General features: G+C 38.8%; 1 protein-coding gene across 1 annotated transcript in view; it reads right to left on the minus strand.

Annotated features, from left to right (window-relative positions):
* Positions 1-6,237: 6,237 nt before the first annotated feature.
* shtn3 (shootin 3) overlaps positions 6,238-16,647 on the minus strand; it is a 43,520-nt gene continuing 33,110 nt past the window's right edge. The window contains exons 14-17 of the mRNA XM_034093291.2: positions 14,890-14,997; positions 14,531-14,681; positions 11,083-11,380; positions 6,238-10,486 (exon numbers count right to left, since the gene is read on the minus strand). Coding sequence (XP_033949182.1) covers positions 10,372-10,486; positions 11,083-11,380; positions 14,531-14,681; positions 14,890-14,997 — 672 coding nt within the window. The 3' untranslated portion in view covers positions 6,238-10,371. The remainder of the gene's footprint in view (positions 10,487-11,082; positions 11,381-14,530; positions 14,682-14,889; positions 14,998-16,647) is intronic.

Consider the following 16,647-nt stretch of genomic DNA (forward strand, 5'->3'; position numbering starts at 1 on the left):
CTGGCCATGGCACGCCGGTCCTCCATCGCCGCGATGGTGTCAAGGAAGCTCTCATCCCGAGCCCGCTTTCCTAAGAGGACAAATAAGCAAGATACAAGATCAGTTTATTCTCCATGTAGTTTTACAACATACAAGGAATTTGTTTACTAGTAGGTTTTTCACGGAGACAACATTGGACAGGGTGCAGGCAGGGACAGTGTAAAAAATGCAGGTGTAAAGTAGAAGGTAAGATAGGATCAAATAGCATAATATATACACACACACACACTTTGTGTGTACATACATACATATATATATACACACTTTGTGTGTACATACATGCATACATACATACATACATATATATATACACACACTTTGTGTGTACATATATATATATATACACTTTGTGTGTACATACATACATATATATATATATACACACACACATACACTTTGTGTGTACATATATATATATATACACACACACATACACACACTTTGTGTGTACATACATATATATATACACACACATACACTGTGTGTGTGTGTGTGTGTGTGTGTGTGTGTGTGTGTGTGTGTGTGTGTGTGTGTGTGTGTGTGTGTGTGTGTGTGTGTGTGTGTGTGTGTGTGTGTGTGTGTGTGTGTGTGTGTGTGTGTGTCGTGCCCTTATTTATTGTTTTGTATTTGTGAAGAGTGCTTAATGTATGCTTGAACTTAGTTTTTTGTCAAAATATCTTAAGAGTTTTCTTACCGGAAGTCATGCGACCTCTAGCCCGGAAGTTTACGTTTGTGAGAGAGTGAAAAAAGGCACTAAAAGTGTAAACGATGTATTTTCACGGTGTTTCATAATTGTACCAAGACGGAAATAAACCTGATTAGTGGACATCAGTTCGATGGATAACGTTCTTTTCAAGACCAGAGTAGTAAATGTGTTTGTATGTACCTTTGCGTTTGGTTGGTGGAAAGGGAGACGAGCGAGGACTGCTGTCCCGCTCCGATGACTTCTTTGCAATAACTGCTGCCATAACTGCTTTCAAAAACAGTACTCTCTCCGTTGGTGCGCTGGGCAATAATGCGAGGAAATAAAAATGGCATTCTCAGAGTTTCACGGGGCGTGGTTTGCAATCCGCCCTGCCAATCAGAAATATAGCTCTTTTCTCAAAAAAGAGCCGTTCGAAAGTCCCTGCTCTCTAGCAGGGACTTTCGAGGGGATTAAAAGGTTCGCATGAACTACTTTTAGTACCGGCTCTTTTTGGTGTGAACGCGAGCATGAACTAAGTTCGCATGAACCTTTGTGGGAAAAGTACCGCAGTGTGAACGCGGCTAAAGTAAAAAGTCTTCAGAAAAATAAGTAGTGGAGTGAAGTACTGATACCAGAAAAATGTACTTAAGTAGAGTAACGAAGTATTTGTACTCCACTACTTCCCACCTCTAGTAAAAATGTAAGTTAAGTTCAATGATTTAGATATTCTATATTCTAAGTATATGGGACTAGCGCAACCCTGTCTCCTAAAAATTACGTTCCCACAGAACTAAACTGCATTCTGAATTACGTTTAGCTATAAACGTAGTTTCTCCCACGTTACGTTTCTTATGAACATATCTTAAATACGTTTATTTTCTACATATCTTTGCCATTTATTGTCTTGCTTATAATAATGATAATAGTCATTTATAAATATCATTTTAGAGCACACCTTTGAAATCGACAATCGGGCTCGATATAGGGTTAAATTAAAATCAGTAGGCGAGGCTGTAATTTTGCCAGCTGTTACTCTCATGAGCGAGGCAGAAAATAATAGTTTTAACATGACACAAAGCTGCTGTGTCGTTTATTGCTCCTCAAACATTAAAAACAAATCCAGAGTTACGTTTTTCTGAACTTCCTCTAAGAAGAAAGGACAGTAACGGCCCGTCCACACTACAGCGTCGACAGCGTCGAAAACTCCAATCTGCCCATTCACTTTGAATGGGGTGACGTCACGTTGCCTCGCTTTTTCGCCGAACTGAATTGTGGGTAGCAGAGCGGTCCGTCTCCGCCGTCTCCGCCGTCAGAAGTTGAACGTTCAACTTCTGACGCCGGAGACGCCGGAGTAGCCAGCGCCAGCCAATCAAATCCCGTTTCTGAAAATCTGACAGCTCAAGCGCTAGCCAATCAAACCGCGTCTAAGCTGGGAGAGATATCCCGCCGTTCATTTCTATATTTCAAAAAAAGTCGGAGGAGAAACTAACTATCGCCGTAGCAATCACCCGATTTGTATGACCAGACCCTCTTCACCTACGGGATACAAATCGGAGGAACCAGCATGGAGGGAGGTGGCAGAGACAGTGGGGGAAACTGGTAGGTTTTCGCCTGTTTGGGGAGTTTATATATATATTGCTCGCATAAAATCCCCGGGGTTTTTTGCTTTGTATGTCGGGGGCGGGAGATTCATGTGATTGGTTGTTGGTCGTGTTGCTTGAATAAAATCCCCAAGCTCCAGACACACCCAGCTCCAAGCTTTTTTTTAAGCTGTAGTGTGGACGCTCCGTGACAGAAGATCTCTGTTGCTTCAGGCTTGATCGCTGTTCAAATGACAGCGTTGGTTTCCCCAAAAGTGGGCGGGGCTGTAAAGTGAAGTCGATTTTACTCTCATCTATTATTCAAAAACAATTCTATTTATTCTAATGTAAATTACATGCCAGTGTTTTATCTTTTTATTTATTTGTTTTTATTTTAAATCGTATAATGTCGGACTTTTTTGTCGTCTTTGAGGAAAAGAAATTGGGTTTAGAGCCTCAAAATACTGAAATCTGTATTTTTTTAAATGTCTTCCTTCTAATTTGTTATTCTTTTCTAAATAACACACTGTGATTTACTCAACAACAACACACAATTATCCTTGTTTTTATTTATTCGTTTAATTCTATAATCTTGGGCTTTTTAGAATGCTTTTTAGCCGTAAATAAAGTCACCAGAAACAGACGGGACATTTCAAGATTTAGGATGGCCGAAGACACTACACTACCCATAATCCCCAGCTATCGTTTGGGACTACAGTCCCAGTGATGTTGCGCCAAGGTTACGCCGAGATTCAAGCTCTTTGAAAATGGAACGAAACCTATTCAAAACTGGACTCGAACGCCCCCCCGAGAACTACACATGCTGGCTATTGTGTTTCGCAACATGTTCTCTATGGCACGTCTCTACTGGGAATTGTAGTTTTAAAAGACGTTTTTCCCAAATTTAGAAGTTGACAGTATTAAACTGTGTACAGCCCTGGAGGTTTAGGCGATAGGAAACACATTGGTGTGTACACATTTAAAACATGTAATTACTAAATGGGTGAAAATCGCTTGTATCCATAATGGGCAGCATTAATATATACCCACACGACAGCTCATTGTTACTTTGTAATTCTACTCCACTACAATTCAGAGGTTAACCTGGTATTTTTACTCCACTACATTTAGTTTAGTTACTTTGCAGATTCTGATTAATGATGTGGAATATAAACAACCCTTAAAGCAGACTTTAGTTACATCTGAGTAAAATTCAGGGAAGGTGATTGTCAAGTGCGAACAATCAGGAGAGATATTTGATAGTTGGTGCTTGAGAAGACTAAACATTTATCTGCAGATATTTATAAAGTATATTCATTACTTGTTATTCTCTACTAATAGTTAATTAAAAACTGTATAATGGCTATTTTGCACATCCCTTTCAAGATTTCAAGATGTTCTAAGGTGTATTGATCTTATACACAACTTTGGGTCGCAGGTTCCTCAACAGTGCATTACAAGACATCTATGAATATGTGTGTACCTCCACCATTAAACTGTCATATTCTGCACATTTATTATTCTATCTACATACATAAGAGTATCATTAATGTGTATACTGTCAGTTAAAATAAGTGCTTCAACATAGGTAACATTGCAGGAAAGCAATATTTTAGACGTTAAGTACTTTGTCAGGCTTAATATTCATCTGTAGATAGATACCCCCAAAGCTTTTTTCTTGTTTAAAAGAAGACCTTAACCTAAAGTATTCTTTAATGTGTTAATAAAGGTTAATTCGTTTTTCTGTTTTGCACATCCTCCTATTAATATCTGTGTACATCCGGCACTAAACTGTTTTATTGTAGAGATCACTTAGTATCTTCTTGACTTTTTATATTCTATATAATATTTCTATCATTGACCTTCTACTTTCCCCCTATGAAAGTATGTACTCTTAATATTGTTTTAATCAAATAACGTTATTCAACAAAAATAATTCAATAACATGCTTTAACCACTAGGCGGTGCACACAAGGTACACACAGCATACTAATAATAACTTTGTATTATTAGTGTAGACACTTATGTATGTATAACATCTGAAGATGTGTAGTTTTATTCATGTTTTTACATAATTTTACAGGATATTGCTATACTATTCTCTTGTTTTACTTCTACACATTAATATCTGATTTGTAAAACATCACAGACAGAAAGGCATGTCCGTCATTTAATGGTAAGCTATTGAAATTGTGATTCCATAGATGTGTCTCCCATCACCCAAAACCCCTGACTATTCTCTCAACTCAGTATTTACATTCTGATATTCAAAGAAAATCAGTAATATCTTTAAAAACTACAAGTCCTTTTCTATCAGCTGTGCACCGTTATGGTGTAAATATAACCTATCTACCAATTGGATCAAATATAAAAGTCAGCCGAATTAGTGTTGATTCTGCAAGGAGACGTATTGTGTGAAAATAAATGGAAGATGTTGTTTAATTGCTGATATATTTATGATCCACGTCACGTTTTCAGTTTTGGCAGCAGTTCTCCTGTTTGTCCAGAAGTCTTCTCATCAGGGCTCTCTAAATAAAGAACTACGGCAGATATGTAATATTTAATGCAGCCGAACCGTGTATTACAATGCCGTTATGTGATGACTTCCAAAGAGAAAAGCAAGAACACTCTGAATTAGGTATTATTTTATTTTTCGTTGTTGGATATCATATCTTATTAACACCATATCCCAGCGTGCATTGCGTCTAAAACATCCAATCAACGAGCTTCAAACTGAGGATCTTGGGTAATCAGTTTGGTGGGTTTGTGGTGTGTATCGCTCGAAATGTCCCGTCTGTTTCCGGTGACTTTATTTACGGCTAAAAAGCCCAAGATTATAGAATTAAATGAATAAATAAAAACAAGGATACTTGTGTGTTATTGTTGAGTAAATAACAGTGTGTTATTTAGAAAAGAATAACAAATTAGAAGGAACAGATTTTAAAAAATACAGATTTCAGTATTCAGACATTATATGATTTAAAATAAAAACAAATAAATAAAAAGATAAAACACTGGCATGTAATTTACGTTAGAATAAATAGAATGGTTTTGAATAATAGATGAGAGTAAAATCTACTTCACTTTACAGCCCCGCCCACTTTTGGGGAAACCAACGCTGTCATTTGAACAGCGATCAAGCCTGAAGCCACAGACCTCTTCTGTTACTGTCCTTTCTTCTTAGAGGAAGTACAGAAACACGTAACTCTGGATTTGTTTTAATGTTTGAGGTGCAATAAACGACACAGCAGCTTTTTGGCATGTTAAAACTATTATGTTCTGCCTCGCTCATGAGAGTAACAGCTGGCGAAATTACAGCCTCGCCTACTGATTTTAATTTAACCATATATCGAGCCCGATTCTCGATTTCAAATGTGTGCTCTAAAATGATATTTATAAATGACTATTATCATTATTATAAGCAAGACAATAAATGGCAAAGATATGTAGAAAATAAACGTATTTAAGATACGTTCACAACAAACGTAACGTGGGAGAAAATATGCTTCTAGAAGATAAGTAGAAAATAAACGTATTTGAGATACGTTCACAACAAACGTAACGTGGAAGAAAATATGCTTCTAGAAGATAAGTAGAAAATAAACGTATTTGAGATACGTTCATAACAAACGTAACGTGGGAGAAAATAAGTTTCTCGCTAAACGTAATTGAGAATGCAGTTTAGTTCTGTGGGAACGTAATTTTTAGGAGACAGGGTTGACTAGCGAGTTATTTCAACCAAATAACAAAATAACTTTCAAAATAATTTAGCATTTGGTCTTTTGGGTCAAGGTATGTTATATTGTGTTTCCTTTTGTTTTCTGAATGTAGGTGAGCTCGTCCTAACCATTCATTTGTGTAGGTGTTTCAGTGGCTTTTGTTTATTTACTTTTTTCAAAATAAAGACAAACACTGGTTTTAGTTTCAATTTATTTCAAGTGATGCTAAAATCAAAATTCATGTTTGAAAAAACACCACTCCATGTATATCCCAAACACACAATATCTATAGTCACCCAAACTCTGTCAGATACAGTGAATCCCTTTGTTAAGTAGCCACTTGGTTAATAAATAGGACCCAAAACACCACCCAAGCCTCGATATGCATCCGATTCAGGCCTGTGGGTTTTATAATGTGCCTCCTTCAATCCTGGTCCTTTGCATTAGAATAAAATACACCTAATGGACGGAACAAAATGCACTTTTAAATGTGTTTTAAGAAAGAATGACAAGGTGTGAAAGCATCATACAAATGTGCCTTATGTAATTGCATACTCTTCAAAAATGGTTCGTAATGTTGCATCACGTGTCAGGAAAGCTATATATAGACAGCCCTACGAAATAAAAAAGTCAAGGAATGCACGGTGAAATGTGACGGTGAGTGACCGAGTACAGAAACAATGAGTGTGCATACAGTGGAGGAAGGCGTGTGGAAGACATCTTATTTCTGGTGGAGGGACAGTATTACACACCACAACATGTAATGCAGGTAAGGAGGCAGGTGTTTGTGGAGAGGTAGACAAGGGAAACAAGCACCTGGTTCCTTCAAAGCAGCTCTTATCCTTCGCTCATTCATAGAAAAATGGCTTTCTGGTCGTTTCTCCCAAACGCTTTGCTGCCTGCTGCAGATTGGTTTTTGGTTGAAACCCTGAGAACACTTCTGTGATCTGATAGCGCTGTGCTACTGTCATTGCTGTTGTTCCTCTAAACCTGAAATATTACCCACATTTCTTCTCCACATCTGTCTGATTCGCGCCTCAAAAAGCCTGATAGTCGTCACGCTGAAACCTGGACGGAGCCTCAGCAGCGAGAGTGGAAAGAAAGTGCTTTCCTACAGTTCTTCCTGCACAGTTTTTATCGTATGTTGTTCCTCAGTTTTTCACTCAGCCTCCCTGCGTTTAGGCTCAGCAAGAGTTGGACTAAGCAGAGGAACTTCATGATACTCTAAACACCTCGATACTACAGTCAGGGCTGCACAATGAAGACTCAAGACATCTCAAGAGCTTTAAGACTTGAACAGTTCTTGAACAAAGTCGGCACAACTTTTGGACTCCATCAGTGGATGCAGTTTGCTCAGGAAGTCAAGTTACTTGGAACTTATAATCAATGTTAAGGTCACTCAATCTAGTAATATTAATAATGAGGGTTAGGGTTAGGATTACTCATTGATATTTAAATAGTTATCGATTGTATTGAGGTTAGAATATGCAGTTAAAAATAACATTCCCGATCAAAATGCATCTTCCATTAGGTGTCAAAGGAACTGTATTTACTTCCTGATTAAGTTTGTTTTTTACATTAAATATATAAAAACATATTAAATATTGAAACTGACTCTTAAAACTCATCTATTAACTGCCCCAAATAGATCCAATGGAAGTCATGTCTTTAGGTATCTTTGCACATGTTGGACACTGATTCTTTATCTAAATCTTAAGGTGGAAACGATGAATGCTTTAAAGTAATTAAGGAATATATACGTTTTTATTGAATCGTTGAATTTGGTCGTGTTTGTCCTAACCCTAGACAAGATGTACTGCCTTAGTGGTTGAAGGAAAGCGTCCTTTAAGTAAATTGCTCCAATATAGAGCGGTGCAGTGATGAAGTATTTTTGTAGGCCGACCCGAAGTACGCTGCTGGTTCCCTCGACAAAAAAGCAACGGGATTTCTCCACAGGATTTTGGAAAATAAGATCTGTGGAAAACGAAGCTGTTTGATAAATGCACGTTTTGTTCAGCCGGATAATCTCCACGTCTACCCTACTGCCAGAAGCAACATGCTAACGTTCTGCTATAAAGGAACTACAGCCGAGTCCAGCAGCACGACTTCAACGTCACGCCAACTTAAGATCCATATTCAAACACACAGATTCTAAATGGAACGAGTTGAAGCATTTGTTTGAACAGTCTGCAGGAGGCAGGGACTTGCTTTCAAGCAGAACAGGGCAAACTAACTTAGCGGAGTGTTTACGTGTTCGGCGTAATGACGTACAACGTCCTCCATGACTTTTGTAGTCCTATTCAGCCACTTGGTAACAACCATCGTTTTTCAGACACGTCAACTCTTCAGAGAATGATGGATTTAATGTCGTAGAACAAAACGTGATCCGTCTCTTCAATGTGTTTCAACCACAGACCTTAATTCTGGCTATTTTCCTAGATCTTATGGAGAGATCCCATTGGCTCTGAGACGAGGGAACAGGAAGTGGTGAAATGCTGACTCACTTCCTGGTTTTAGGACTCGTTCCTATTTCCACCAATGAATCTAAAAGCAACCTGATCTCCCGTGAATCAGTTTGTGCAGCCCGCTCACACATGGGAGGAAGTAAAAGACGAGGTTGTAGAGCTGGATCTAAACCGTACAGTGCATTCCTTCTGATGACACAAAGTGATATTGAACATATCATTTGTGCATCGATTATAAAAAAACAAAAAGCTTTGCAGTTTGCAGTCATTGTACAAGTTGAAGAGTTCCTGTGCAAAAAAAGGTGCAGCTTCCCTCGTACAGTTCTGCAGGATCCACAGGTTTGTTTCCAGAAACCTTCGAAAGAAAATAACCCATAAATGCTGGAGTAATATCTTCCTGACAGCAGCCATTGTAGAAAGCCCCTCGCCGATACTAGGTAATGTTTGCTCATCATTATTATGGGTAAACCTTTTATGCATGCAGTTTTATTGAGCTGTGAAAAGGTTTAATGATTTAACACTTCAGCTAATTGGATTACAGATCCCATGCAAGCTCAATTAAAGAGCCATTGTTATATTTGAATGGATGTGAGGCTACTTAAGGCATAAGGATATGAAAATCAACACAAAGTATGGAATTGCTTTTTCAGAAACGTTTTTGTCAAACAAGAATCCCAAAATGTCCGCATTAAACATTTCAGATGTATTCTTTATCTTTGTGCATGTTTCCGTACGTTTTCTTAAGACATGCAATCTCTATAGTGAACCTTTTATTCCTTAGTGTTGACCATATTTTCCACCTAAAATCAAATAAGATCTCTTTCCTTGGCCACCAATCAGCTACTCTGAGACACGGGGGTAAGCAGTCGGTGAATATTGGATAATTCAATGGAAAGAAGTGGTGAAAATTAAGGTTTGAAATGTCTCTACTAGAAATTCATGAAGGTTGTTATGCTCATAACGGTTAAGGCCAGCGAGATAAGTGTGTTATACATATCATTTTATTATCTCCACACTAATTTCCCCAGCCACGGTGTAATCGCAATCACTTTAAGGCTCACAGACGTTTTTTAAGACGCTAAAACAGTGTCTTTATAAACAGCAGAGGAACTTTTAATGCATGTTGATGGGATGAGAGTAAAGCCTTGTAAGCCCAGATGTCCTCAAGGGGTCACTTGCACAATGAAGTGATCAAGCAAACAAAGAAGATTATATTTTCTAGTTAATGCAATCACTGCGACTGCAACTATTTGTCTGTTTGAAAAGTTAGCGTAGCGTCTTCTATTATTTATTTACCCTAAAAATAGCATGACGTTTTGATGGACACAAGTTTTTGCAGGCGGTCTTCTGTGTTTCTACGAGGTTAAGGACTATTGTATCTCTCAATTACTTTCCTATCATTGTTACAGTACCTGCACTGACCCACGCTTTATTCAATTCATCTCTAAACTGCTGACGAGTGACAGGTGTGTTGTTTTTAAGGAGGTAGGGCTTCTACAATGGCTAGAAATGTGAGGCTGCGTTCACAACAAGCATGTTCTGAACAGTTTAGCTGCGTTTAATAATCAGCTTTTTCAACATAAAGCTTCAGGAAATAGATTTAGAAAAAGCTCAAACGTGTTCAATAAATTAGCTACATGTTCGTTAACAGAGTAACCTGGTATTATAAGTATACTTTTGAAAAAAACACAATTACAAAAAAAGTACGACAAAGTTTCCCCCTTTTGTTCTGACGGCGATAAACTAAAAAGGCAAACGAGCAACCGCACTTTAAACCCTTCTGATCAGAGAGTGGATATCGATGACGTCGCTCTCACGTCAGCCAATCAGAGCCAGTGATGGATCAGGTAACAGAAACAAGCCTGGGATCCTCAGAGTCCAGCCTAACACTCGGAGCTGCCTTTGTCCTTCAGGACTTCTTCCTGTCCGGGTTCAGCGTGATCGACTCCGTTCGTCTCGACACATTTCTCAGGCGCAGTTTGATCTTCCTCGCCCGCACTGTGGAGACAAGACAAACAGATGGAAACTGTCAGAGAGTGATATCGGTTGTAGAGATTTTTTCCTTCTCTTCAATGTAATGGAGCTCGACGGTACTTTCTTGCACACGATGTTGCAAGGGATCACAGTATAAGAGCTAACAGGGTAAAGCATTGGTTCCTGTTAGAAAAATCTCACTCGTCACCAACTTCAGCTTCAACCTCAGGATCCATGTATTTATGATCCTCTCCAGAAAGGAAGTAGTCGTCACATACAGAGCATCAACTAGTTCCTGAGCAGTGTCCTTCACATGCTGATATCCAAGAGAGGGAGTCACACAGTCACAAGATGGAGGAGTAGAAAGCAGTATTCAATGTTTACTTCAGATTAGCTCCACGTCAGAAATGAGCATGCTTGATGTCTCTCTCCATAGAGGCTGAGTCATCATGTTAATCACATAGCTATCATCTGCCTCAAACAATCCTGATGCTCTTCCAGGTCATCTCACATCCTGTCATGTTCACAGCTACAGTTGGGATACCTTTGTTATCATGTTACTCTCATGTTGGATGAGGACATTCAGTATTTTCACAACACTGTTTGCTTCTCTCTCTGACCTGTTGGAGCAGCCGTTGCTGGTGGGACTCTCTTGAGCTTCAGACAGCGAGCTGCAGGACCTCCTCTCCTGCCAGGACCCGGCTCTGGGCTCTTTAGTCTCGGAGCTCTTCCTGCGTGCCACCACGGCAGGCCCCGGTCCGGACCCCCGTCTCTCCGGACTGCCCCGGGGACCGGCAGAGTCCGAGGAGACGCTCAGACCCCCCGAAACCTCTGGATCTTTCCCCGATTCGCTGCTGGTTCGCCTCCCGTTCAGACTGTCCAGAGAGGAGACGTGGCTCATCTGACCCTCACGCTCATCTGCAGAGGAACCAGAAGGAAAAGAGAGGATAACATCTTTCTTTGTTATTTCATGAGATTGTTTTCTTAGATTCAATTCAAGATTCAAGGCTTTTATTGTCATTTGTAAATATCTACACTGTAGATATGTCAATGAAAATCTTAGGTCACAGGCTCCTCCGACAGTTTAACACAATACAACAGATAATAGTGCATGTAAATAAAACGGGGTATATGCAGGAATCCTGAAGTCAAATGTAATACCTTTTAAGACCCTTTCCAATACATTTAAGACCTCATCGCCACTTCGAGTTGTGACCGGTTACCTTGGCGACACACTTTACCTCACATTTACTATATACAGTATTGATTGTCCTTCCTCCTTATCTTCCAACCATTTGCGGTATTTTTGGAACTTTAAGTATATTTGGAACTTTAAGTATTTTTGAAATTTTAAGTATTTTTGGAATTTACGGTATTTTTGGATCTTGTATTTTTGGAACTTTAAGTATATTTGGAACTTTAAGTATTTCTGGAACTTATTTTTGGAACTTTAAGTATTTTTGGAACTTTAAGTATTTTTAGAATTTATGGTATTTTTGGATCTTTAAGTATTTTTGGAACTTTAAGTATATTTGGAACTTTAAGTATTTTTGGAACTTTAAGTATTTTTAGAATTTATGGTATTTTTGGATCTTTAAGTATTTTTGGAACTTTAAGTATATTTGGAACTTTAAGTATTTTTGGAACTTTAAGTATTTTTAGAATTTATGGTATTTTTGGATCTTTAAGTATTTTTGGAACTTTAAGTATATTTGGAACTTTAAGTATTTTTAGAATTTATGGTATTTTTGGATCTTTAAGTATATTTGGAACTTTAAGTATTTTTGGAACTTTAAGTATTTTTAGAATTGATGGTATTTTTGGATCTTTAAGTATTTTTGGAACTTTAAGTATTTTTGGATCTTTAAGTATTTTTGGATCTTTGGACCTCATCGCGACTTTGAGTTCTAACCGGTTACCTTGGCGACACACTTGCATTTCCCCATAACGATGTTGTTTAACAACCGGCGTAAACGGACCTTCGCGCTATCAAGCAGTGAGCGTGCGATGTCCTGTTCAGATGACGTCAAACCCAACGGGATGCCATAAGTAAACTCCACAGAATCACACTACACACCTACGCAACGATTACATTCAGGCACACTGTAGAACACAACCTCTCTGGAACATTTATATACTTATTGAAAACAAGCTACAAAATGTAATACTTTGGAAAATGCAGTTTAATACTTTTTAATAGCCTTGATTTTCGCTAAATTGATTTATCAACTTTTAATACTTTTTAAGACCCCGCGGACCCCCTGTAAAATAGAATAGAATAGAAATAGTGCAAGGAGAGTCTATTTACAAGTAATTGGAATTTGATATATTAGATAAATAATTTGTAAGGTGCAAACAGATTAATTTTATGGATGTTCTTCTTTCAAAAGTCGTGCTTTTGATTGTTCACAGCTGGAATCACATTAGAAGAAATGCACCATGGATCCAAATTCAAACCTGATCCTGCAGGAAGTCTCTTTAGACGCAGCTATAAAGCCCTCTTTGACTGATTAATAAGGCAATCATATCTTTATAAAACGTGGTCACTGCTGCTTATTTTATAATAACAATAATATTTAGGAGGAGACGTGGCTCACCTGGGGCCTGTACTACGAAGCTGGTTCAACCTAACCTGGATATGTTGGAGTTAGCCGGTTGGCCTAATCCAAAACATACGCGCTCTCACTAAACTGTACTACGACGCGGGTTATCAAGTGGATCGCTCAAGCCAGCCGTGTCCTATCTAGTTAGGTGCGTTACTCTGATCCGGTTACTTATGTTGTGGCAGATATTTAATAAGCTTTCTTAACGCTAATGTTATAATAGTCAGATTGCTCTGAAGATGGAGGTGATATTCTATTCATGTTCACGTTCACACAGTCGGTGATTTTTGCCGGCCGTCTTTCCTGCGACGGCAGCTTTTCTGTATTTCCTTTCTCCTGTAATATGACTTGATCGCTTTAAACTCCGCACACTGAGCTCTGATTGGTCAGCAGGCGGTGCTTTCACTGAGTTGAGCTCTTAGCCTGCAACCTAACCTGGTCCCGACCAGGTTAGCCCTAAGCATAAATTACCATGGAGATCTAGCCTGCTAAAAAGAGAACCAGCTTCGTAGGACCGGAAAGCCGGAGTTTTCCCTGAATTTAGCCGGCCAAGCGAAAATCCTGCTTCGTAGTATACCCCCCTGGAGAGCAGAATGGGCAAAAGTACACACATGCTCAAGTAGAAGTACAGATACTGGTGTTTAAAAATACTCTGGTGAAAGTAGAAGTACTGACTAAACTTCTTTACTCAAGTAAAAGTAAAGAGGCTTTGAAAAGTACTTCAGTAGAAAGTACCCATAGCTAGCAGCTGCTTTAAAGAGTACCTGACCTCCCTTTATATCAATAGAACAATAATGTCATTGTTAGCTAATGAATGTTTCCATGCTGAACAACGGCAACATGACAACGTTTCCATTGGTCCCTCTTCTTTAGAGAAGACCGTTCTGCCAGATGAGGTCAGTCGATGATGGAAAAGCAGATAAATCCATGTCAGTGTTATTCTGACCTGTTACACGATGTGAATCGTTCTGTGAAGCACAGCGCCCTCCTCTGGACGCACATGCACACTGCGGTTCAAACCATTACATGTGTTCAGTGGTCAAATGTAATAAACCGGTTAAATATAAATACAGTGGGTGGACACTTGAATTTAAAAAACAAAAATCTGTGTTTTTCTTAATGTATTGGTGGTGTTATACAAGAGGACCACAATGGAAATACGCCTGGAGGCTTTGTTGTATAATCATCAAATTAAATCAATCAAAGTAGACCGTTTTATAAAAGCCATTATTGCAAGATGAGACTATTTGAGACAGGTAGATATTTGTTGAAAGATTATTGCATTTCGAAGTCAGTACTTGTGTTACACTGTGAGATAAGTCAGGATGTGTGTGTGTGTGTGTGTGTGTGTGTGTGTGTGTGTGCGTGCGTGCGTGCGTGCGTGCGTGCGTGCGTGCGTGCGTGCGTGCGTGTGTGTGTGTGTGTGTGTGTGTGTGTGTGTGTGTGTGTGTGTGTGTGTGTGTACCTGCGGAGCCGGCCTCCCCTGCCTTGTTGCGCCTGCGCCTCAGGATCACCTCCAGCTCGCTGTCCTTCTTCCCTGAAGGTAAAGACGGCCCCGACGGAACGGACGAACCCGAATCCTGGGAGCCTCGACTGGGGCTCCGCTTCACCGTCTCCTGGAGGAACACAGCGTCACTAAAGACTCTTCACTATTATTACTATTATTCATATTATCTATGATACGTTTCAACGAGCGTCTTATTTAAATGAACTGTACATTTCAGCATTAATATCGGTACTAAAACCACACTATTTTTCTTTAAGAGCAGCAGCTTTGGGACAAAACAAAAAAAAACAGATGCATATTCATATATATATCTTTACCAGGATGCCCTTCAGCTCCTCCATGGCGCTCTCCTGAGGTTTCATAGGTTTCTCAGGTTTGTCCGGTTTCTCTGGTTTCTCGGGTTTCTCCTCACTGATTTGAGGCGGCTAGAGAAAAGAACAAAACATAAATATAATTGTATGTTTTATTAACCTCTTAAGCCCTGAGCCTGTTTTTCAGGTTTCAGGCTCGAAAATGCCACTAACACAACAAAGACTATATCTTCACTTCTAAAAGGGGTAAATTAGTAATATTTTGTATCAAAGCAAGGTTACATCTGTGAGTTGGATGCAGAAGTGTCAGAATCAATATAGATGTTTTTATTTTAAAGTGAATTCAGATGGAACACAGTAAAAACATGTCAATTCTAATGTCCGCCTAAAAAAAAAACATTACTTATAGTGAACACCACCCTTGAATGATGGGTTAGTAGATTAAAAGCTTTAGGAATCCAAACTATAACATATAATAAGTACCCTGTATCAAGATTGATGCAAAACAAGTGAAATTTGACCTTTTTAGAGAGGTTTAGAAAAATAAAGTCCAGGCGGACTCACCTCTGGGTAATTTGGGAACCATCAGTTCCATTTGAACTTTTTAACTGTAAAAATCATTTTATTACTTTGAATTTTCACTACAGGTATTCATTCCATCCAAATACAACTGTTGTGAAAAAAATAAAAATAATAAAATAAAACGTACTCTGTTATCCTCTTAGGCCCCACGGACCCGAAATCGCGTCATTTGCAGGAAACAACGTCTAAGGAACCTTAATATTTAATAAACTATGAATATTTTATATCCATATAACGGGAAAAAACTCATTTAACTGATCTTTTTCATTTATTTTTTCAAAGAAAACACACAATGCTAACTGTGAGCCTCTGAATTAGCCCCGAGCGAAAAATGCTAACCTATTACTGCACCAAAAATCACTCCTAGCTCCCTTATTACTTATCCTAGCTGCACATCCAACACATTGTTTATGATCGCAAGGAGACACAGAATCTAACGGTGCCCACCTCAACACTGAAAGATACAAACTCGCGAGGTTATCAACAAAAACGTACATCAAAACAAGTGGTGCTAGGTACTAACATGCGCTAGGCTAACGGCTTACCTTCCTCATTGTCTGGTCTAAACTGGTCTTCAATGGCATTACAACGATAAAAACGATGATGTAGTTAATCCATAGGTTAATATCCAATGGGGCTGTGTCCCCTTTGAAATGTTCTGATAATCTATAAGCAATAAAACTGCAATTCCGTTATCTGCTATCTGCTCTGTGCACCGTGCGCTCTGGGTCCTGCTGCAATTCCTGCTTCCTTTCGTAGTAAACAATAAGTAAAGTCTGCTGCGTAATGTACTTAAGCTGGCTGACATTCTTTATACTTTACGCAGGACCATATCTCTGGAACCCATTGGTCGATTTGGGTGATTTACACCTTTTCTTAACCATTACATCCAATAGAATCGATGGGCAGTTCCCAAATCCACGTAAACATTACCATTGCGGACGTAATAGAGAAGCAAACGAAGCATATCTGGAAGTACAAGCCTGGACGGCAAAACTTTATACCCAGTATATTGCCATAAATATGATGATGGATTATCAGTAACAATTTCTACGTGACACAAAGACATTGGATTAACCTTGAGCGGCGTTTTTATTCCGTTGAACACAACTTTTGATCTCAAATCAAAAAAGGTAAGACGTAATTATTGTAATATTTTTGAAACCGGATGTTGTTTACTTT

The sequence above is a fragment of the Pseudochaenichthys georgianus genome, chromosome 10 (assembly GCF_902827115.2).
Source record: "Pseudochaenichthys georgianus chromosome 10, fPseGeo1.2, whole genome shotgun sequence".
In the NCBI taxonomy this organism is placed as follows: Eukaryota; Metazoa; Chordata; class Actinopteri; order Perciformes; family Channichthyidae; genus Pseudochaenichthys; species Pseudochaenichthys georgianus.